Below are 25,761 nucleotides of genomic sequence, written 5' to 3'. Positions count from 1 at the left end.
CCTTATTCATACAAAATGTTTAAATAAGGTAATCTTTAAGCTACTTTTTACATGGTCAAAAATATTTACTGAGAACGCAAGTCTCTACCAGGTTCTATGCTTGTTACTGGCAAGTAGAGTGGTTTATAAATATGACTTAGATCATGTCCTCATGTATTTTACAATATGGCGGTAATGTTCAATTCATCTACATTTGTGCTGGGTGTTCCAAAATACTAAACTGAAATATTAAGATTTGACAAATGATGAACTATATTCTCTTCTGTTGAGGCTTTTCTTGGCTCAATAGAAGGAAGTAATGGGTACTAGGGTGGTTTAATGATGAAATAAATGGAGCTGAATTCACACCTGTAATATTCAGAGCATGGACAAATTATAATGATTATGTCTAATTTTTCAATGTTATTCCAACCACAAAAAATTACTAATTTCTTTACTTATTTAGGAGAAAATTAATTGGTCTTTGGGAAGCATTAAGTCTCATTAACATTTTAAATACCCAGCAAAAGAATGGAAGATTTGGAAGAGGAAGGACCCTTTTTTAACCTTTCATATTTTCTTCAACCTTAAAAAATGTCTTAAAGTTCTGGACAAAGGGCAAAGGTGAAGACCCTCTTATAACTTTCCTTAAATCCAGTCTAAAGAATTTTGTTTCTCATAAATACAGAAAAAGAAAGAAACCATAAGGAGCTGGCAAGCTATATAACTGATGGAACATTTACTTTGGAGTCAGACAGGGTTAGGTTTGAACTCCAGCTTTCCAATTCACTATCTGGGTGACTATATAGACAACAGACACATAAGAGCCTAGCCTCACCCCTGGATCAAAACTTTTTAGTATCCCTCCTTTTCTCTTCAGCTATAAGATTTTATAATTAGATTTCATTTAATGTTTGAATCTCAACCGTTTTCCCAATTCAGATTTAAGTAATGACAAGTGAAGAATACCTACCTGGACCTAGAATAAAACCTAATGCTTGACATGCACTTGTGTTTGCCATGGAACTTGTTCTTTCCTGAAGGGAAGTAGCACCAGCAATATATGATCTAACAACTGCTACATTTCCTAAGAAAAGATACAACAATTCAAAGTAAAAGAAAATATCCTTCAGTTTATAAAATTCAGTTTAATTTGGCTTTATATGGAAGAAGAAATATTCAGTGGTATAGTCACTGCTTCATCTTTATAAACATACAACACACTTAAGATATTTTTATTGAGCAAATGTATGAACTAACTGCACAAATTACTTTAGTAATATGAAAACAGCATGGCTCATGATTTGGATGAAATGAAATGCCACTATAGGAATATCAAACTATTTTTCATCATTAAATACTGAGAACTGAGTGAATGGCACACTACTGATTGCTATAACCGTATTTAAAAGAAAGGTATGCATAGAACTGTAATATAAGCAACAAAAGAACCACTAACAATGCAACTCAAAATATTTATTGAGCACTCATTATATTCCAGAGTTTCCTAATGGCAACAGAATATTAGAAAGTATCATAAATTGTTTCTAAATTGCAAATATTTTACTATTTGGTTGGTGAGAAAAGATGAAAGTGTACAATGCAAGACAGTACAAGCAAGTGTCAGAGATATACCAGAGAAAGAAAATATCTGTTAAAGGTCAAGGTAGCCTGAGAAGGCTTCAAGGAAGAGGTGGAACTTCAACTGATCTTTAAGGATGAGAGAAGAATGGGAAGAGAAAAGGTAATGGAAATATCATGAGCAAAGGCAAAATGATAGGAAAGATATTTGTCTGACTGCAATACAAAATCTGCTTTTTGAACTGTGGGATATGAGGTTGAGGAAGAGGGGTGAGGTCAGATGACAGAGGGCCTTGAATGTCAGGATGAATTTGAATATGACAAGAAAACACATAAATACATATGTATTACCTGCTCCAAACCCCACCAATCCACGAGCAATCAACATGTAGTATTTATTATGAGAAGCTGGGACGTGGATATATGCATATAGGCAGTTGGCTGCCACCGAAATAAAGATGGAGACAATAAGAGGTTCTTTTCTTGGTCTATAATTAGACCATAAACCAAATATAGGTGAAGCTACCATCTGGCCAAGACTAAATGAAGCAATAACCCAGCCCAAAAAGCTTGCATCGGCTGTCTGATCAACCTGCAGGAGAAAATACAATGCTTTAAGAATTGTTATTCAAGAAAAGTAAAGTTTAAAATCTAAATACAATTGTCTGATCATATAACACTTGAATTAAAAAAAAAAAGCACAACAATTATAACAAAGATTTTGTAGCACTATTACTTATAGTAAGGGATTCAGACTCTGGCATTATAATTAAATGTGCAAATAATTCATTGCACACAAGGAAAAAATGCTGGTGAGGCCTAATCTTTTTTTTTTTTTAAAGATTTTATTTATTTATTTAATTCCCCCCCCTCCCCTGGTTGTCTGTTCTTGGTGTCTATTTGCTGCGTCTGGTTTCTTTGTCCGCTTCTGTTGTCGTTAGCGGCACGGGAAGTGTGGGCGGCGCCATTCCTGGGCAGGCTGCTCTTTCTTTTCACGCTGGGCGGCTTTTCCTCACGGGCGCACTCCTTGCGCGTGGGGCTCCCCCACGCGGGGGACACCCTTGCATGGCAAGGCACTCCTTGCGCGCATCAGCGCTGCGCATGGCCAACTCCACACGGGTCAAGGAGGCCCGGGGTTTGAACCGTGGACCTCCCATATGGTAGACGGACGCCCTAACCACTGGGCCAAAGTCCGTTTCCCCTAATCTTTTAAAATGATTAGAATTATTATGGAAATTTCTGGTTCAAAAAAACCTTCTTAAAAAGATAACCTCTCTTGCGGAAGGGATGCAGCTCAAGTGGTTGAGGGCTTGCTTCCCATGTACAAGGTCCTGGGTTCAATACCTGGTACCTCCTAGAAAAAAAAAAGGTAATCTCTCTCTCACACACATACTATATTCAATAGCATCATAAACAAATAATGAGACATTCTTTAACTCTCATAAAAAATTTTATTACTTAGACAAATGCTACCCCATAAGCTAAACCATTCTTAGCATTTATAAGCTTATTTTTTTAAAGTGGGCACAACAGTTAAAGGCTTAAAAGAGATAATAAAAACACAGAGGCTGAAAGACAATCCTCACATTAAACCAATTACTAATTCTTCCTTTCCACACAGACAATTAGCAGGATCCTACCAATAAAAGGGTTTACGTATCATGATGAACATTGAGGGCACAACAAATAGATTAAAATTCAGAAAATAAAATATTTTCAGAAAATAGAAAATTTTAGTCTAGAAAAGGAATTTAGGAATAAACAGATTTTTAAAAATACAGTAGACTATACAATGATCTGGAAAATTAAGAATCATCAAATTTTAGGAAATAAGTTAAAACAAGTATAGATAAGCAGAACAATTTAATATACAACTTAATATAATTTAATAAAGAAAACTATGACTTTTTACTTCTGAAGATGTTTTAGAATAGTTTAAAATGGAAATATTTAGGTACATTTTTGTTTATAGGGGATGAGAAATGAAAGTAAGTTTAATGATACATCATATTTAAAGTTCTAGCCTTAAAAATATCTTTCATTTTAGGCATTCTGGTCTTCTTTTAAATAATTGATTTGTTTTTAATTATGTAACAAATATAACATCAAATTCATTTTAGCCATTTTAAGTGGGCATTTTTTTGGCATTAAGTACATTAACAATACTTAATTTTCACCACTATTTGCAACTATTTTCATTATTCCAAACCAAAACTCATAACCAGATAGCAACAATTCCCCATTTTCCCATCCCTCCCCATCCTTGGTAAACACTATTTTGCTGTCTGTGTCTATGAATTTGCTTATTTAAAGTATTTCACAAAGAGAAATCATAAAATATTTTTCCATTGTGTCTGGCTTATTTCATGTTGAGTGAAATAACTTTAGATCTTTAAGGTTCACCCATGTTATAGAAGGTTCACTTCTTTTTAGGGCTGTATAATATTCCATTGTATGGATATACCACATTTTGTTTATCCTTCATCTGCTGATGGGCACTTGGGATGCTTGCAACCTTTTTGGCTATTGAGAATAATGTTGGGATGAACACTGGTGTACAAATATCTGTCTGAGTCCCTGCTTTCAATTCTTTGGGGGGTATACACTTCAGAGTGGAATTAGCAGGTCATATGGGTAATTCTATTTTTAACTTTCTGAGGAACATCCAGTTTTTCACAGTGGCTGCATCATTTTCCATTCCACCAACAATAATAAGGCTCCTATTTCTCTGCAATCTTGCCAACATATGTTAAGGGAGTAGAAGGGAGAAAATTCCCTTCTACTACCAGTTTTCTGAGCATTTTTTTTTCAATTATGAAAGGATGTTGGATTTTGTCAAATGCCTTTTCTACATCAATTGAGAGGATCGTGTGGGTTTTTCCTTCATTCTACTAATGTGTTATATCACATTGATTGATTTATGTTAAACCATCCTGGCATTCCTGGAATAAATCCCACTTGGTCATAGTGTATAATCCTTTTAATATACTATTGGATTTGGTTAGTCAGCATTTTGAGGATTTCTGTATCTGTGTTCATAAGGGATATTGTTCTGTAATTTTCTTTTTTTGTGTTGTCTTTATCTGGCTCTGGAATCAGGGTAATGCTGGTCTAACAGACTAAGTTATAAAGGGATCTAGTTTTCATTTTCCATCTAAAAGTATTACCTTTAGCTCCTTTTGTCTCCTCTGTTAACATATAAAATAACAATATGTTATATAAATTTTTTTATTAATTTTCAAAATAGCAGTCAAACTCAATTTGAATGTTAAAGGACAAAAGTATCTTCTCAGGATATCAACTGATCATAGTCAAGTATCAGTTTCATGGTCAGAAATAGACCAACTCTTGAGGATGGCTGTAACAATACTGTCAATATTAGAGACAAATGGAAACTTAAAAAAAATTGGATTCCTCTCCATTCTATTCTATTCTTTTTTTTTTTTTAAAGATTTATTTTTATTTATTTATTTCCTCTCCCCTCCCCCGGTTGTCTGTTTTCTGTGTCTTTTTGCTGCGTCTTGTTTCTTGTTTCTTTGTCCGCTTCTGTTGTCGGCAGCGGCACGGGAAGTGTGGGCGGCGCCATTCCTGGGCAGGCTGCTCCCTCCTTCGCGCTGGGCGGCTCTCCTTATGGGTGCACTCCTTGCGCGTGGGGCTCCCCTACGCGGGGGACACCCTGCATGGCAGGGCACTCCTTGCGCGCATCAGCACTGCGCATGGGCCAGCTCCACACGGGTCAAGGAGGCCCGGGGCTTGAACCGCGGGCCTCCCATGTGGTAGACGGACGCCCTAACCACTGGGCCAAAGTCCGTTTCCCTCTATTCTATTCTTTACAGCAATTGGAAAACTGGAATCTGCTAGAATTGTAACAGGAAAGCAGAATGGCTTAGGAGATATGAGCTCTACATTATTAAAAAAGTTGTTTCTCTAGTAATTGAACTATCTGGCTCTGGTGCATCCTTCTCCCTTTTTCAGTGATGATAACATCTCACTTCCAGTCCTCTGGCCACCTCCGATGATCTCTATTGTGTGGTTTTGAGGATAAAACTGAAGCTGCTTATTTGAAAAACTAGTTTCCAAGCTGACCACAGTCCCCCCTCTCTAACTTCATCTCTCGCATGCTTGCTCCCTTTATGGCCAATGCCATAAAGAATTGTTTGAAGTTTTCAAAATGAGCCAAATTCTTTGCCTCCAACTCTTTGCCCAGGTCTGCCCCTCTACCAGAAAAGCCTTCCCAACCTCCTACTCTTTGGCTCCATCTTTTCTTCCATAGGCTTTTAAAACATAGTTCTTGTGTCAGTGATTTGGGAAAGTCTTCCAGGATATCTTCAGTTTGGATTTGAATTAGTAACATCCCACTACCCTCCTCTCCTGTGTCAGTCTGTCTGTTCATTTTCTCCCTCTCTCTAATGTAAAATCATACTTTTAGAACCTTACTTTTAATATTGTTTGATAATTGTATAGTAATGAATTTGACCTTGAGAAAGAGGTCTGGCCTTTGTTCTAGTTCCTGGGAGAATAAACTGTAAATTTCTGGTATTTTTCATGGTGGGAGTGCATTGTTACTCATGGTGGTCCAGGACCACATCTAATAGTTCAAACACTAACTACATGACAGGGTAGGGCCTACTTCACCTACAGGCTCAGGTTGGGGGACAGGCCACACTAGAAAGACCAACCATGCGGTTAGGGGGTTGAGGCTTTGAGTCACCTTATGTCAGACCAATCTCCCCAAATAATGAGCACTGATTTTAATCACCACATGAACATTGATTCCACCAATCATGCCTACGTAATGAAACGTATATAAATTTGGGACACTTCCATGACTGATAATATACATCATTGTGCCAGAGTGTGACATGTCCTGACTCCACATGGAGAAGACATGGAAGCTTGGGTTGAAGACCGTCCCAGACTTTGCCCTATGAATCTCTTCTTTTGGCTTCTTCTTATTGGTATTCTTTCACTATAATAAAACTATAATAGTAAATATAATGCTTTCAGTGAGTTGTGTGAGTTATTATATCAAATTATTGAACCCGGGGGGATGGAGAGAACTCAGTTTGTAGCCAGTAGGTCAGAGGTGGGGTGGCCTGTGACTCCGAACTTTGTGACTCACACGGGAAGGGGAATCTTGTAGAGAACTGCCCTTAAACTGTGGAGGATAGCCTAACTCTGGGTAGATCCAGAACTAAATTCAAGTACATTATAGTTATAGTCGGAAGTGTACCGCAGCTGCAGTATTTGCTGTTGGAAGTGTTTGAAGCTGTTTACGTATTTGCAACATTTATAGTAATTACTTGTAAACTTGTTTGGTTTGTTAAGTTCCGTAAAAACTGAACCTTCTCTAAGAAAATCCCAAAGTTTTTGGTAACGGATTTCAAAACATTCTTCTCTAAACATGTTACTACTGACTAGGTCAAAGTACTAGAAACATTAATGCTTTGTTATGAGAACTTACATATGAATATGTGTGTTCCAAACCTCCTCAAATATTTACTTATAGATTATCACTTATTCATTCAGATAACACTAATCATTTCCTTTGGTGTCACAAAAACTATGCTAAGCAATTGGAATACAAAGATGAGTAAGCCTGGTCCCTGACATCAAACAGTTTCCAAACCAGGTTTCAGTTATCTGGTTATGAACAATCCTATATTTGAGTATCTGGGGAAACAAACAGAATGCTTTAATTCTTCATCTGTCAAAGGAGAATAACGTCACAGGGTTGCTGTGAGAATTATTTGAGGCAATATATATACAATGTTGTGGCAGTTTGGTATTTATGAATTTTAAAAAGAGATATAGATTATGTTTGTAAATTGGTCTGTTCCTCTGGGCATGATACCTTTTGATTGATTTAAATTCAAAGGCTTTATGTTTACTTGATTAAACCAAGATTAGGGCTTTGATTTGACATTATTAGGGCTTGTGGAGTTGAGTCCCCACCCCCTTGGTGGGCCATATAAACAGACACTCACAGAGAAGTAGATACACAGCGGAAGAGAGACAGGTCCATAGATGGTGCAGAGGTCCCGGGAAGAGATGAGCCATTTGCCTGATAGTCTATAGCTGACCTTGAGAAGAGAAGAGCAGCTGAGCCTAGAAAGAAATGAGCCCCAGGAAGAGAGAAAAGCCCTATGCCAGCCTACAGCTGAGATCAGATGAAGTTGAACCCACAGAGTCTTAAGAGTAAAGAGGAAGGCTGAACCCTTGCAGATGTTGCCTACTATCTTGCTTCAACATGTGGCAACAGAGTTTGGTAAGGAAGTAACTTTGAGCTGGACTCCTTAGGGTCTTGAAACTGTAAGCTTTTACCCCAAATAAATACCTTTTACAAAAGCCAACATGTTTCTGGTACTTTGCATCAGCACCCCTTTGGATTACTAATACAAGTGTCAGAATAAAATATGCACTCAATGAATGTTACCTATACAACATAAGGACTAACATTACTTTGTATTTTCTTTCAGTAAGTCAGGTTTATTACACGTTATTTTTATAACTCATTCATGAGTATTCCCACTAACTCCCTGTGTCTATTGAATAACCTATCATTTCAATTTAATGGCTAGGTTTAAGAATGTGAGCCTTCCTGAAGAATCAAACCCACCCTGGTCAAGACAGCCTAAGGAATAATAGATGTTTGTTAGAGCCAGAAAGTATGAATTCAGAGTAGTATCAAATTCATTTTATTTTTAATTTTTGTTTATTTATTTATATATATATATATTTGAGGTATGGGGTCTGGGGACTGAACCTGGGACCTTGTATTTGGGAAGCTGATACTCAATCACTGAACCACATCTTCTCCCCTGAGTTGGTTTTCTTGTTTGCTTGTTGTTGCTTTTTTAAAGATTTATTTTATTTGTTTCTCTCCCCTTTCCCTCCTTGTCTGTTCTTTGTGCCCATTCGCTGTGTGCATTCTTGTCAGGCAGCACTGGGAAACTGTGTCGCTTGTTTTATTGCATTGTCTTGCTGTGTCAGCTCTCTGTGTACGCAGCGCCACTCCTGGGTGGGCTACACTTTTCTCACACTGGGTTTCTCTCCTTAAGGAACGCACTCCTTAAACGTGGGGCCCACCTACATGGGGGACACCCCTGTGTGGCACAGTATTCCTTGTGTGCAGCAGCACTGCGCGTGGGCCAGCTCACCACATGGGTCAGGAGGCCCTGGGTATTGAACCCTGGACCCTCCATATGGTAGGCAGACACTCTACCAGCTAAGCCACAACTGCTTTCCTGCTTGTTGTTTTTTCTTTGTTGTTGTTTTGTTTTTCTTTTTAGGAGGTGCCAGGAACTGAACCTGGGACCTCCCATGTGGGAAGCAGGCGCTCAACTGCTTGAGCCACATCTGCTCCCTCAAATTCCTTTTAGACAGACAGATAATTTACTGTTTTTATTTGTTTCCCTAGCTTTTATCTTTCTCACAGGTGACTCTTTTTTTAAAAAAGATTTATTTATTTATTTATTTATTCCCCTCTTCTTCCCTCCCTCCCCCCACCCTGCTGTTTTTGCTGTCTGTATCCATTCACTGTGTGATCATCTGTATCTATTTCTCTTTTTGTCTTCTCTTCTCATTTTCTCTCCTCAAGGATTCACCAGGATTGGATCCTGGGGACCTGTGATGTGGAGAGAGGTTCCCTGTAATTGAGCCACCTCTGTTCCTGGTTTCTGTTGCGCCTCACCTTGACTTTCCCCTTTGTCTTTCTTTTGTGGCATCATCATTTTGCTGCATGACTCACTTGCGTGTGCACTGGTTAGCATGCAGGTACGCTTTCTCTTCTTTCTTTTCACCAGGAGGCCCCAGGGACTGAACCCAGGTCCTCCCATATGGTAGGCAGATGCCCCATCACTTGAGCCACATCTACTTCCCCCCACAGGTGACTCTTAAGGTAAGTAATATTTGACAACTTACTATCATAAAAGGAATAGTAGCCTTAAACTAAAAATTAAAAATTTTAAGGTAGTAGGTAATGTAGGATTGGAGTTAAGAGTCAGATTTTGGTTTCAGAGAGGATTGGTTCTGTTATTCTCTATGTATGTGACTTGGACAAGCTACCCAACTTCTCTGAGCCTATTTCTTCAACTGTCAAACAGGAGTGACAGGCCTGAGCTAATTAGCAAACTCAAACCATATTTTCATGCATGAGAAAGGTAACCTTTTTTTTTAAGATTTATTTTTTATTTATTCCTGCCCCCCACCGCCCGTTTTCTGCTCTCTGTGTCCACTTGCTGTGTGTTCTTCTGTGACCGCTTCTATCCTTAACAGCAGCACCGGGAATCTGTGCTTCTTTTTGTTGCATCATCTTGTTGTGCCAGCTCTCTGTGTGTGTGGTGCCATCCTTGGGCAGGCTGCACTTTCTTTCACGCTGGGTGGCTCTCCTTACAGGGGACACCCCTGCGTGGCACGGCACTCCTTGCGCGCATCAGCACTGCGCATGGGCCAGTTCCACATGGGTCAAGGAGGCCCGGGATTTGAACCATGAACCTTCCATGTGGTAGGTGGATGCTCTATCCATTGGGCCAAGTCCGCTTCCCGAGAATGATAACCTCTTGATAAAGTTTTGATTACAGTGGGCGGTGGGAGACTGTACACTTATCTGTTCCATGGGGAGCCAAAGAGAAGACTCATTTTTAATGGGTCATGTCTACAGGGGGACAAAGGATAGGGGTGAGGCCATTCTTTAAGGCTAAATTCCTTATCCTAAGGGTTTCCTCCTGGGGACCTAATTTTCGGCCAGACCATTTTAGTTTTAACCAGAATCTAGAATTAATAGTTTTTTTCTACTAGTCAAATATGTATCTGGTGGAGAAAATTGGGAAATCCAGAAGGCCCGAAACTGAGTCAGATTTTCTAGGGGTTATATATTTTCCTGTTGAAGAAAAACCATGATAATGACTAATGCTTACGTGCAGATATGACCCTCAGAGACCTCAGTGTAAATTATAATTTGCTCCAGCTTTTACAGTTCTGAAATTTTAAACTGTTGACCCAATATAAAATTTTAAACTGTTGACCCAATATAAAACAACAAAAACAAAACAAAAACAGGAGTGATAATAACCACCTCACAAAGTTGTTATAAAGATCAAAAGATCATGTATGTGAAAAGTTTGATACAGTGTCTGGCATATAGTAAACACTACTATTATTATGAAATACCTTGAAAAAGTTAAATGATAAAGTTTTTGGTGAAAAAGTGACATTTGCATCACCAAAGGACTAGTTATCAGTTCATGTGCTCAATAAATTTATCTGTGAAGAACTTTAAAATATCTGGAGAAAGGAGTGTAAGCTTTTCAAAATTCAACATATTATGCTCTGAGTAGACTTAATCATTAATAATATCCTTCTTTTGAGAATTTTGAAGTTAAACAAACTAGACATAGATACCATAGAAATCAAAAAAGTTTTGATAAGTGGAAATATATAATATTTTAAGCAAAGAATATGTTCCAGCATTATTAAGTATCTTGTTTCTATGACTACCAGTATGGAAAGAATTTTTATTTCATGGGTAATAATCTCATGTAATATAAATTTATAAATTGGTTTTCAAAATAGCAAGGAAAATGTGGTACTAAGTAAAAAGTGAAATTTGTATTTCTTATATTCCTTTTTAAAATACCTTTCAGACATAAAGAATAGCATTTTTGAAAATTTAAAAAATTAAAAAAAAATTTAAAATGAAATATAAAATGTTAATAAACTTCTATCACAGATATTCTTTTTAAACCCTAAATATTATATTTGATCCCTCAAATGTGTCTAGTATTTTTGTTGAAACCATCTGTAGCAGTTTGATATGGTTATGAATTCCAAAAATAGATATTGGATTATGTTTGTAATCTGGTCTGTATCTGGACATGATTAAGTTATGATTAGGGCTTTGACCGATTAGGGCCACGTCATTAGCGAGTTGAGTCCCCACCTCTTGGTGGGTGGGGACTCAAGATAAAAGGCATGGCAAAGGACAGATTTGAGGGCTTTTAATGTTGGAGTGTTGATGTTGAAACTTAATGCTAAGCTGGAGAGAGACAGAGCCATTCACCTGATAGTCTACAGCTGACCTTGTGGAGAAAACAGAGGAGCTGAGCCCAGAGGAACCCAGGAAGCCTGAACTCTTGCAGACATCGGCAGCCATCTTGCTCCAAAATGTGGAAATAGACTTTGGTGAGGAAAGTAAATTATGCATTATGGCCTGTTATCTGTAAGCTCCTACCCCAAATAAATACCCTTTATAAAAACCAACCAATTTCTGGTATTTTGCATCAGCACCCCTTTAACTGACTAATACACCATCAAACCACACTGACAGTCTAATCAGCGAGTCAAGTAAACTCTGCAAATTGACTGTTGCAACACTCCATAATAGATACTAAAGACAAAGGGATATGGAAGTACATAGGAGAACCTTCTAACCCAAAATGTGGGAAGGCACAGTCAGAAAAGACTTTCCGGAAGAGGTGAACTGGAGCTAAGCCTAGAAGGATGAATAAAAGATAATAGGAAGGGAGTGAGGAAGGGAAGAAGAGAGAAAAGGGGGTATGCAGGGAGGGAAAACATTCTAGAAAAAAAGGAGAAAATGTGTCTAAGTAGCCTAGGTGCATCCAAGTGAGATGTCTAAAAAGATGTTGGCTACGTATCTAATATGGGCCAAGGCTCAGGATCTAGGCTAAAATACACACACACATACACACACATCAAACACTGGGAAAAACCAGCAAGGAAATACCAAGTATAGAAAGAAGAATGTATAAATGTATGTATTAGTCAGCCAAAGGGGTGCTGATGCAAAATACCAGAAATTGGCTGGTTTTTATAAAGGGTATTTATTTGGGGTAGGAGCTTACAGATACAAGGTCATAAAGGGGAAGCAATTGTGGCTCAACTGATAGAGCATCTGCTGACCATATGGAGAGTCCAGGGTTTGATACCCAGGGCCTCCTGACCCATGTGGTGAGCTGACCCATGCGCAGTGCTGCTGCGCACAATGAATGCCATGTCATGCAGGGATGTCCCTTGTGTAGGGGAACCCCACATGCAAAGAGTGTGCCCCGCAAGGAGAGCCGCCCTGCACGAAAGAAGTGCAGCCTGCCCAGGAGTGGCACTGCACACATGCAGCAAGATGACACAAAAACAACAGAAAAGCGAGAGTTTCCTGTTTCCACACGACAAGAATGCAAGCAGACACAGAAGAACACATAGTGAATGGACACAAAGAGCAGACAGCGGGGTAGAAAGGGAGAGAAATAAATAAAAGAAATCTCAGAAAAAAAAAAAAAGCGTAAGTTACTTCCCTCTATTTGGAACAAGATGACTGCTGACCTCTACAAGGGTTCAGGCTTCCTGGGTTCCTATGTTCCTGGGGCTTGCTTTACTCTGGCTTCAAGGTTCCTTCCTTCCTGGGGCTGGCTTCTCTTTCCTTTGCATGCTAAGTTTAAGTCTTTAGCATTAAACTTCAAAATCAAAACTCCAACATTAAAAGCCCTCAACTCTGTTCTTTGCCATGACTTTTATTGGTGAGTCCCTACCCACCAAGGGGTAGAGACTCAACGCCCTAATCATAATTCAATCATGCCTAGGTACAGATCAGATTTCAAGCATAATCCAATATTTCTTTTTGGAATTCATCAATTTTATCAAATTGCCACACTCCACCCTCTGAATTCCAAAAAGTCATTACAATATTTTAAAAAGTCTTAAATCAGTTACAATGCCAGTACTAAATCATATCATAATCAAATTAAAGAAATACAGTTTGTCTTGTGGCAAAGCCCTGTCTGCTATAGACCTCTGAAACTTACAAAACCATTTATCTGTTTCCAATACACAAATGGATAGACATAGAATAAACATTTTCATTTCAATAAGGAGAAATTGGAAAGGAAACATGAGTCACGGGTTCTCTACAGTTCAGTAAACCTACAGGGCATCCTCCATTCGATTTCAGTCTGAGAGTCATTCTTTTTTTTTTTTTTTTTGGTGTCTAAGGCAATTTTATTAAATGATGTCTCTGACAGCTGTTGTTAAGCAGTAATCTGAGATACAAACTTGGGCAGCTGAGAGTCATTCTTAACATGACAGTTTCTTCTCCTTGGGGCCATATGGGAATCCATCCTTTCCACGGTCTTGCCCAATGGCTATTTTCTACCCTCATCAAACATCTGTGTGTCAACCAAGCTCCAGACCTCTCCCTCCAAGAGTGTTGGGGTGATTGCCATACCTCACCCAATCTTTGGGTGGGGACTTAACCCCCCTAGTACAGTGATGTGAAGACAACATTCCCCCTAACCTTTGGCATACAGGCTAAACCCTCTCAGATCAACAGGTTGACCACCTGGCCTTCCCTAAACTTTGGGGGACAGGTCCACCCCACTCAGACCTGTGTGGGGTGCTGACCTTAACTGCCCTAATCCTTGGGGAATGTGCCCCACCCTCTCTGCACCCTGGAGCAGCAAAACTCTTCCAGAACATCAGACAGGAACATCCACCCTCTTCAACGGCCGGGGCAAACTTACCCTCTCTGTACAAATGGGTGGGGTTCCTCTCTTGGTCCAAGGTGAGATCTTAATTCCAGATCTCAGCTTCCATGGTTTTCCTCTTAAAGCTGTTTCTCCTTCAATCTCTCCTTTCCATGTCCTCCTTATTCCAGGCTGACAGTGGTTTTGTTCATACAGCTCTCACAAAAAGTCTGTTGGTTTAGCATGTGGGAAGCAGGGGTCCAAGTCATCAGACAGTAAGACTTTCCACAAGTCTTTCCTAGATAACTGCATCTTCAATCTTGATTTACCATTTCTAAGTTTAGTTAAGTCCTTAAATGGGGCACTTTCATCTGGGAGCTTGATTTCCAAAGGCTTGGAATTTCCAGAATCAGTTTCTGTTTTCTTTTTGCCAAACACTTTAGTCCTTAGCTTATCTCTCTTGTCTGGCATTTTGCTATAAGTTGCAAGCAGAAGCCAAACTGCATTCTCTGGGTTTACTTTGGAAAGTTCTTCAGTTAAATGCCCAGGATTGCCATTTTTGAATTTTGCCTTCCATACAACACCAGGAGTTAATCTTGCTAAGTTCTCTGCAACTTTAAAACACGGATCACCTTTCCTCCAGTTTCCAATAATAGTTTCATCATTTACTTCTAAGGCATCATAAAAAGTCTCTTTAGCATCCATATATCTATCAACAGTCTCTTCAAAGCACTGTAGGTCTTTTCTTCCAAGCACCTCACAATTCCTCCAAAAAACACCCCTTACCCATTTATAAAACCATTGCAGCATTTTGGTAATTGCAAAAGCACTTCCCCACTCCTCGTACCAAATTTTGTATTAGTCAGCCAAAGGGGTGCTGATGCAAAATATCAGAAATTAGCTAGTTTTTATAAAGGGTATTTATTTGGGGTAGGAGCTTATAGATACCAGGCCATAAAGCAGAAGTTACTTCCCTCACCAAAGTTTATTTGGAGCAAGATGGCTGCCGATGTCTATAAGGGTTCAGGCTCCTGGGTTCCTAAGTTCCTGGGGCTTGCTTTACTCTGGTTTCAAGGTTCCTTCCTGGGGCTGGCTTCTCTTTCCTCTGTGTGCTGACTTCCCAGGGGTCCAGTTTAAGTCTTCAGCATAAAACTCCAAAATCAAAACTCCAATATTAAAAGTCCTCAACTCTGTTCTTCACCATGTCTTTTATCACCCTAATCATGACTCAATCATGCCTAGGTACAGATCAGATTACAAGCATAATCCAATATTTCTTTTTGGAATTCATCAATTATATCAGACTGCCACAACGTGTTTGAGAAGAATTGGCTAAAGTAAGAAGAAAGCCAGGAAATGTCACAGAAGCTAAGAGGGAGCTTCAAGAGGTAGGGAGCAGCAAGAAAGTCATATGCAACTCAAATGTAACCAAAAGTAAGGACTGAAACCTATCTATCTGGTCAGCAATTAAGTCATTGGAGACCTTAGGAGCAGTTTTGGGGAAGCAGTGGCATTAATCAGATTGCAGCAGGTTCAAGAATGAATAGTTTTGGAAGTACAAAGGAACTCTTTTGAAAACTTAATCTGATATATTGTTATAGATAAATATACCTTACACACTGATTTTTAGTAAATTCACTTCCAGAGATTTAAGATAGAATTGATAGAATTTGATGATCAATTCATTTTAGGGTACATACCAAGTTTGCATCTTGTTGTCACTCTCCCTCCCTATCTAATAATCACAGCATCAAAATACAATGTTACCTAATTTTCATGGGAAAAGCATGAAACTATTTCATAGAAATAACATTTACACTTTTGAGGAATTCAGACGTATGTCTAGTTAAGCTTCCTGTTTTTTAGAGGGGGAGCAGTGATGGGATATGAATGTGGCTTATAAATAGATAACTATTTATTTGGCTGGGACTGTCCTGGTATAACCCAATTTTCCTGGAATTGCACTCTTTTCACATCAAAAGTGTCTTTTTTGCACAATAAAGTATATAGACCTTACTTAGTCTCTTGAGAAACTATTACTTCAAGTTATCCTAATGAAGGTTATACTATAGAATGCCAAAGAAATTCTCTTCAAAATGCTGAACTTTATAACTGCTATTATATATTATAGCTACTTAAAACAAGAAAAATTGAAATGCACAAACCTTTTGGAGATATGGCCATACTGACATTATGACAATAGAAAACCCTGTGAAAAATACATAATAATTTGATCACTATTCCACAGATACAAATTTTTTGATCCATAGCATGGATATTAATATATCATTCTGAACCAACAAATATACCCATAATGCTTAATTTATCAAGGAATGGGATATTTATTTATCAGAAGGGAAAAATATACGAAAGGCTTGAAAAAAATAACATATAATTATATAGTCTGTGACCATAAAGTAATAAAAAGAGAAGCTCTTTATCCTCATTCATACACCTTTGCTGTAAATGGAAATACTGAATGCTTTGTTAGGTATTTATAGCAGAAATGAATGGAAAAAAGGCCACTTTGTTATGGAGGCAGTGCCAGGCCTCTATCCTATGTTGTTTGGGGGAGATACTGACTATAGACAAGAAGAAAGAAAATAGTCATCTAAAGGGACAGTGGTATTTCAAGATAGTATTACCTTAAAAGAAAATTAATTATCTCTACTAGCCTTTATTACCTGAAAACTATAATGATAAACTATAATTCTTTTTACCAGTTTTGTTAGGTGCATCCAATCAGAAATTCTGTCAGTCTTATTTTTTCAAACAGCTTTACTATAGATTTCCCTATTCTGCACTTTCATATGAATAGAATCATGTAATATGTGGCCTTTTATGTCTGGCTTCTTTTCATTTAGCAAATATCCAAGTTGAAGTATCTGTACCTCACTCCTTCTATGAAGGCTATTTTTAAAAATAATTTAATCAGTTTCATTTTAGTATACTTCAAATTGACACATTGACTATGATGAAAAGAGGATGAAAGAGCCAATTAATATCTGAAACCAAGAATGTAAGATTGCAATCAAGAAATTTATAAACAAGTAAAATGTTTGATATGCCAATTAAAATCTGTACTTGAATCATTTTCTTTTTTTTTGCTGTTAAATTGGTCTGAAATTACTTCTTATATTCTAGATAATTGAATACTAAAAGTTAGAAGAGTTTAAATGAAAAACAAGAAACTCCATCTACTGCAGACATTATTACCTAAACAATTACATCTAAACCTACTTGCCACTTCCTCCTTCCTGATGGAATTCAAAGTTTATTCATATATCCATTACTCCTCTACAAAGCCACAGAGAAAACTGTCCCTACATCCAACTTCAGATCATGATTAATCTAACAAATTCAATCTGGATAATCCCATTATCCTAGTTGATGGTGGGTTTAGAAATTTAGAAAATGACAGGTAGCTCAGTTCTGATCAAGTAGAAGTGAAGGCATGTCTACTTGGGGACCTATGGGAAAAGATGCCTCACTGATGAGGAAGTTTTTTAAAAAGGGCTTTTTGGTCAGGGAAGCTGTTGTAGAATGGATGTGACCTATGAAAACACTGAAGCAATTCTGCTATAGCTAAAACCAAAACCAATGTGTTATTGAGAAGCAGAGTCAAAGCCCCAGTGTACCTTATCTGGCTGTGTTTTCATCATATTAGAAGAAATAATAAATTACATTACTGTTCAGGCCAATTTAAAAATGCTTTTATTCTGATATTTGCAAAAGGCATATATTATGGATTGAATCATGCTCCTCCACAAAGACATGTTCAACTTCTAATCCTTAGTCCTGTGGCTGTGAACTCTTTTGAAAATAGTACCTTTGAAGATCATTTTAGTTAAGATGAGAAAAAACTGAATCAGTTTGTGGGCCTTAATCCAATATGACTGGAGTCCTAATAAGGAGAGGAAATTTGGACATAGAGTCAGTAGGAGATAGAAAAAGACCAATGGCCACGTGATGGATGTATGGATTGAGTTGTGGATTGCCAGTAAGCACCACAAGAAAGCGACAGACTTCAGAGAAAACATGATTCTGCTAACACTTTGATATCGAACTTCTAGTCTCCCAAACTGTGTGACAATAACTTCCCACTGTTTAAGCCAACCAGTCTGTAGTATTTGTTATAGCAGCCCTGGCAAACTAAGAGAATATCCTAATTGATATACAATTCAAGATGAAGTTACATTACAAAGTATTGTTGAAAAATTCTTTTTGCACATTTCTTTAGTTTTATTTAAAATCTCTTTTTACCCAGTATTAAATCATGCCCAAGATTGGCATGTGAGAGAGAACAGGAGGGTGACTGCATTGAACAGAAAGGAAATGGAAAACAAATTAGCAAAATGACCTTCACTATCTTTGTCAGTTAAAGAACCCACTTGTAAAATTAGTGCCTATAGACTTGGAAGGCCTAAAATTGAGGAAAAAAAATCTAATCCCCTAAATTATTCCTTTAAAAAAACACATCCAATTAAAAAAGGGGGAAAGTACTTGAATAGACATTTCTCCCAAGAGGATATACAAATGGCCCATAAGCTCATGAAAAGATGCTCAACATCATTAGCCACTAGGGGAATGCAAATCAAAAGCACAATGAGTTACCACCTCATCCACTAGAATGACTACTATTTTTTATTTTGTGGGGTTATTTTTAAAATGGAAATTCACAAGTGCTAGTGAGGATATGGAGAAATAGGAACCCTGGTACATCACTGATGGTGATGTAAAATGGTATAGTGACTGTGAAAAATATTTTGAAGATTCCTCAAAAAGTTAAACATAGAACTATCATGTTCTATGGTATATACCCATTTCTAGGTATATACCCTCCCAAAAAAACTGAAACAGAGACTCAGGCAGATATTTGAAAACCAGTATTCATAGGAGCATTACTCATAATAGCCAAAAGATGGATAAACAAAATGTAGTATAACAGAAATATATGTGTAACAGAATATACGTATAACGGAACATTATTCAGCTAAAAAAGGAATGGCATTCTAATATATGCTATAACATGGATGAACCTTAAAGTCATTATCTTGAGTGAAATTAGTCAGAAACGAAAGGACAGATACTGTATGAAATATACTTAAATGGAATAACTAGAATATGCAAAATCATACAGACAGAAAGTAGAGTACAGATTACCAGATGTAGGAGTGGAGGTGGGAAATGGGGAGTAAACGTACAATGGGTTCAGGGTTTCTATTTTGGGTGATGGGAAAATTCTGGTAATGGATGCTACTGAGGGAAGTACAACACTGTAAATGACTAATGCCACGGAATTGTATGCTTGGGAGTGGTTGAGATAGAAAACTTTATATTGTACATATGTTTCCACAATGAATAAAAAGAGAGAATAAAGAGACAATGACAATTAAATACAATACATGATACTGGGTTGGACCTAATAATAGAGGAGAAAATGCCTGAAGAACATTATTGATACATACGAAAAAACTGGAAGACAGCTATAAGCATTATATCAATGTTAAATTCCTTGAACTTGATAATCATACTTAAGGTGATTGGTGAATATCCTTGTACTTAGGAAAAGTACATGGACGTATTAAGTATTCAAGGAGTATGATGTATATGACCTACTGTCACATGTTTAGAAAGTAGACAGATATAGCAAAAGTAGCAAAATGTTAAAAATTGGTGGATCTGGGTATCTGGGTGTGGGGTATGTTGGCGTTTTCTATATGGGCTTTGCATTATTTTTGTAACTGTACTGTAAGTTTGAAATTCTTTCAAAATAAAAAGTTAGAAAAAAGAAAAACAATCACAGAATGTTCATAGCATTATTCACAACAGCCAAAAAAGGTGCAAACAACCTAAGTATCCTTCAACAGATGAATGGATAAACAAAATGTGATACATACATACAATGGAATATTATTCAGCCATAAAAAGGAATGAATTTCTGATTCATGCTACAACATGGATGAACTCTGAAAATATTCTGCAAAGGAAAAGAAGCCAGACACAAAAGGATAAACACTGCATGGTTCTACTTGCATGAAATATCTAGAATAGACAAATTCATAGAGATAGAAAGATTAGTGGTTATTTAAGAACTGGGGAACAGGAGAATGAGGGAAGAGGTTAGGTTGATGTGCATTTCTTAATGGACACAGAGTTTCTGCTTAGGATGATGAAAAGTTTTGAAAATAGATAATGGTGATGGGTTGCACAATACTGTGAATGTAAATCCTGACACTGAATTGCATAATGAAAAATTGTTTAAATGGCAAATTTTATGTTATATATATTTTTACAATTTGGGAAGCAGATTTGGCTCAATTGATAAGAGTGCCCACCTACCACATAGGAGGTCGAGGGTTCAAACCCAGGGCTTCCTGACCTGTGTGGTGAGCTGGCCCATGTGCAGCGCTGATGAGCGCAAGGAATGCTGGCCATGCAGGGGTGTCCCCCACATAGGGAAGACGCACGCGCAAGGAGTGAGCCCCTCAAGGAGAACTGCCCCGCGCGCAAAAAAAGAAGTGCAGCCTGCCCAGGAGTGGCGCCGCACACACAAAGAGCTGACACAGCAAGATGACACAACAAGAAGAGAAAGAGATTCTCAGTGCCGCTGACAAGAATGCAAGTGGACAAAGAACACACAGCAAATGGACACGGAAAGCAGACAATGGGGGCGGGGGTGGGGAAGGGGAGAAAAATAAATCTTTAAAAAAAAAAACTATCACAGTAGTGATAGTTCCTATTCATTTTCATTCCTCATAATTTTAACATAATTACATACAGATATTAATATTTTGATTTTTTTCCTCATGAAGTTTTCCTTTTAGTAACAACATATTCAGAAACAATGTTAAAATACATTCAGCTATACAAATTAAGATTCCTGCACTTTACTGTTTGTATGTTGTGTCTATGAAAAAATTAAATGAGGCTAAAATACAACATTTTAGCTGAATTTTAAAAATTTTGTAAAATTTCTAATACTTACCAATACTGCTGAGAAACATAGTAAGATACAGAATCCTAATAGATCTCCATCGGCTCTTATAATGTTCCTCGGTTTCTATAACATCCCATTCTCTAGGAGTAAAGAAGAAAAAAGTAGTATAAATTTATCTTATCATATATGGATCATTAAGTGGCACAGTTTTATTTTTCTCTCTTCCAAAGTCATGAAAATGATATGATACAGGTAAAATTTACTGATTGGATTTTTGCCATACTAATTCATGTATGAAAAAGCCCTATATTTACGAAAGCATTTCCATGTATTGTATTTATGCATCACTATAAATAGAAACTTGGGAGACACATGATAGCTCAAAAGGGTAGAAAAATTTTGCTTAAACAATTATTTTGCTATTGCTGGCATGCTATAGATTTATTAAGCCAGAAATTTGTTAAATTGACAATTATATCAATAAAGTATGTCAAAATAAATAAACCACCTCTAACAATCAGACTTTTCACAAGTTAATATACAGCTCCTAGCCCTGGGACCTCCTAGAATACTTGCCTTTAGTTCTACATGGTTTACCAGACAAGTTCTACTAGTGTACTAAAGAGGGACCCAGGCCCATTCAGACTGGGCTAAACTTTTACATAGCCTGAACCAAAGACATGTATATTAATCAGAAATTTTACCTGTCAAGTGATACATGAATGTGTGCACTCATTACATTTTCTTTTTTTTCTTTTTAAAGATTTATTATTTATTTATTTCTCTCCCCCCAACACACACCCAGTTGTCTGTTCTTTGTGCCCATTTGTTGTGTGTTCTTCTGTGTCCGCTTGTATTCTTGTCAGCGGCACTGGGAACCTGTGTCTCTTTTTGTTGCGTCATCTTGCTGCATCAGCTCTCTGTGTATGCGGCGCCACTCCTGGGCAGGCTGCACTTATTTTGTGTGTGGGGCAGCTCTCCTTATGGGGTGCACTCCTTGCACGTGCATCTTCCCTATGCGGGGGACACCCCTGCAAGGCATGGCACTCCTTGAACGCATCAGCACTGTGGGTGGTCCAGCTCACCACACAGGTCAGGAGGTCCTGGGTTTGAATCTTGGGCCTCCCATATGGTAAGCAGATGCTCTATCATTTGAGCCAAATCTGCTTTCCTCATTACATTTTCATAATGCACAAAGAGTTAACAAATTTTACCTCAGTTTGAGCATTATGTTTTCAAATAATTAAGACAAGTACAAAAATAGCAAAATGCCTTTTTACTTTCCAAGATTATCTTCCAAAATAGACCTTAGAGTAGGGGTTCTTAACAAAGGGTCTGTGAGCTTGAATTTAAATTAAAAAAAACATTATTCTTGTGGGAACGTGTTGGTGTGGGTGTGATATATTTATTAAATAATACACAGTACGGTATAGACTTAGTAAGCGGTCCATGGTTTCGCCTGAGTGGCAAAGGGGTCCGTGTAACCAAAAGGTTAAGAACCCCTGCCTTAGAGGGAGCAGATGTGGCTCTAATGGTTGTGTGCCTACTTTTCACACAGGAGGTCCCAGGTTCAGTTCCTGGTGCCCCTAAAACAAACAAACAAACAAACAAGCAAAACAAACCAAAAAAAAAACAATTCAGGGGAACTGATGTGGCTCAATGGTTGAGCACCAGCTTCCCGGATAGGTGATCTGGGGTTCTATCCCTACCTGGTACCTCAAAAAAAAAAAAAAAAGACCTTAGAGATGACATTAGTCTACAGAAAGAAATGTTTCTTTTCAAATGTGATGTGGTAGGGAGTGGTAGAGAGGGAAGGAAGAAGGAAGATGATATTTTTATATCTACTATGTTTCAAGTATGGTTACTGGTATAACATCTATAAAGTGCTTAATACTGTATAGGACATTCCATAAAAAACAACTTTAGCAAAAATTGAAGATACCTGGAAAATACCCAAATGCTCATATTTTGAAATCAATACATTGGAATTTAGAATATTTAATGCAGATAATCACATATGAACTAAAGGTATTCACCATTAAATCCCATAACACAGGATTCTGGTATCAATGTAAGGCATTGAGTTACTATTATACTTTTTTTTTCTTTTTACATATTCATACTATATTTACTGAAACTGATGTACAAATATTGAGACAATAGCTTTCAAATAAGGTAACATTTGTGTTTACATTGTGGTTTATATTTTAGACTACACAATTTTCTAAATTTTTAGTTATCTTATGTTTTACATTATTATTTACATTTTAGCCTATCAGCCCCTATATATTTTTGGTGTAATTTTACAAGTCTTATATCCATCCTTGCGTACTCTTGTGGAACACTTTTGTTGCCCACACAGTTACATTGATTCCATCTATTCAATACCTCTTTCCCCCTCCCCTTAGGGCCCACAGTGACAGTCACTCTTCATTGCTTGAAGGGCCATGTTCAGAGATACTTGCAACAGTGTGAGGGCTTGACATGCTCAACTGCCCTAATGCACTGGGAGCCACCATTTCTCTTAAGAGATACAATTCCCTCTAATTAAGGGCATCAGTCCTCCCCAGGATGTGGGTATACCTTCACTCTCATTACATGGGTCTCTATCCAATGATATAACCCACTATGGCAAAATGAGCATTCATATATTCCCTAGGAGCTTGTCCTGCGTCAGATTATCCCCTTTAAGCACCTTAAACAGGTAACCTTCCTTATTATATTTTTGAAAAAGTTTTCTGAGCATTATACTCTCAACCAAATACCTGACACTCTCCTATGTTCATATGTTGCCCCACCCTCCCCCCAATTTCTTGGGCAACATTACCCATTCTCCCATCCCTAGCCCCCCTCAAGCCCGCAAAGCCCCACCCAAAGGCATCCCTATGCCCCCATTTTATCGCTTCCTTGTACAAATATTTACCTCCAGCTTATCATAGATTTCACACATGTAGGTGTCAGCTTACATCCTTCCTCTACCCCCCAATTTCCTTTAAGCCTATCATCCAGTCTCTAGCTCTCTGACTATTATACTTTTAAGTAACACTTTATTATTTTCAGGAGATCAGAAATTAAATTTATGATTGGGAAATGGATGTGCCTCAACCAACTGGGTTCCTGTCTACCAAATAGAAGGTCCAGGGTTTGATGCCCAGGGCCTCCTGGTGAGGACAAGCAGGCTTACATGGAGAGGTGGCCCATGCGGAGTGCTGGCCCATGTGGAAATGCCACCCCATGCAGGAGTGCTGCCCTGCATGGGAATGCTGCCCAGAGCAGGAAAGCTGCCTTGTGCGGAAGTGCCAGCTGGCGTGGAGAGCTAGCACAGCAAGATGACACAAGAGGCACAGAGGAGAGAAAATAAGAAGATTAGCAGAATAGGGAGTTGAGGTGGCACAAGAAAGTAATCACCTCTCCTATTCCGGAAGGTCCTAGGATTGGGTCCCAGAGCTATCTAATGAGAATAAAGCAGACACAGAAGAACACACAGCGAATGGACACAGAGAGCAGACAATCGGGGCCGGGGGGGGGGGGGGGGGGGAAGAAATAAATAAATCTAAAAAAAAAAAAAAAAGAATCCACCAAACCAAAAGTTGGTTCTTTGAAAAGATCACTTAAATCTGTAAACCTTTAACTAGACTTACAAAGAAAAAGAGAGTGAGCACACAAATACTAAAATCAGAAATGAAAGAGGAGACATTATTATCTACCCCACAGAAATAAAACCATTGTATAAGAGGATACTATGAAATTAGAAAACCTAGATGAGATGGACAAATTTCTAGAAAATCACAAACTACCTATACTGATCAAGAAGCAATAGATTTCAACAGACCAACAACAAGTAAAAAGGTTGAAATAGTAATAAAAAGCAAAAACAAAACCCAAACAAATAAACTCAGGAGCAGAAGACTTCACTGGTGAACTTTACTGAACATTCCAAGAAGAATTAACACCATATTCTGTTCAAAATCTTCCAAAAATTTGAAAAGAAGGAAACACTTCCTACCTCATTCTCTGAGGCCAACATCCCCTGACCACCAAAGCAAGATAAAGATAACCACAGGAAAAAAAATTACAGGCCAATATCCTTTATAAATACAGATGCAAAAATCCTTAAAAAAAATACTAGCAAACTGAACCCAACAGCACATAAAAATAATTATACCCCATGATCTTGTGGGAGTTATCCCAGGTATGCAATGGTGGCTCAGTATAAGAAAATAATTAATGTGATAGAATACATTAGCAAAACAAAGGGGGAAAATCATATGATTATATCAATTGATGCAAAGAAGACATTTGATAAAAACTAGCACTCCCTCTTGATCTAAAAAAACACTTAGAAAACTAGAAATAGAAACTTCCTCAAAATGACAAAGGGCACATATGAAAAACTCACAGTTAATGTCATATTCAATGGTGAAAGACCAAAAACTTTCCTTCTAAGATCAGGAACAAGACAAGGATACCCACTCCTGCCACTGTTATTCAACATTCTACTGTAAGTTCTAGCCAGAGCAATTAGGCAAGAAAATGAAATAAAATTTATCTAAACTGGAAAGGAAGAAGTAAAATTTTCCTATTTGCAGATGACCTGATCATATATATATAGAAAATCCTGAATAATCCACAAGAAAGCTACTAGAGCTAATAAACATATTCAGCAACATGGCATGGTACAAGATCGACATGCAAGTATCAGTAGCATTTCCATAACTAGCAATGAACAATCTAAAGAGATCATTTAAAAAAAGCCATTTACAACAGCAAAGAAAAGAATCAAATATC

General features: G+C 37.8%; 1 protein-coding gene across 4 annotated transcripts in view; it reads right to left on the bottom strand.

Annotated features, from left to right (window-relative positions):
* Positions 1 to 25,761, bottom strand: part of MFSD8 (major facilitator superfamily domain containing 8) — a 67,638-nt gene that overhangs the window by 24,580 nt on the left and 17,297 nt on the right. For 2 of the 4 annotated variants that reach the window (XM_058292383.1, XM_058292399.1), the window contains exons 2-5: positions 21,022 to 21,113; positions 16,199 to 16,242; positions 1,912 to 2,152; positions 953 to 1,066 (exon numbers count right to left, since the gene is read on the bottom strand). In XM_058292383.1, coding sequence (XP_058148366.1) covers positions 953 to 1,066; positions 1,912 to 2,152; positions 16,199 to 16,242; positions 21,022 to 21,113 — 491 coding nt within the window. Of the gene's footprint in view, positions 1 to 952; positions 1,067 to 1,911; positions 2,153 to 2,831; positions 2,915 to 16,198; positions 16,243 to 21,021; positions 21,114 to 25,761 lie in introns of those variants that run through there. The other 2 variants (XM_058292403.2, XM_071214750.1) reach the window with 2 other exon arrangements.

Source organism: Dasypus novemcinctus, chromosome 1, assembly GCF_030445035.2.
Source record: "Dasypus novemcinctus isolate mDasNov1 chromosome 1, mDasNov1.1.hap2, whole genome shotgun sequence".
NCBI lineage: Eukaryota > Metazoa > Chordata > Mammalia > Cingulata > Dasypodidae > Dasypus > Dasypus novemcinctus.
This window is presented reverse-complemented; position numbering and strand designations above follow the sequence as displayed.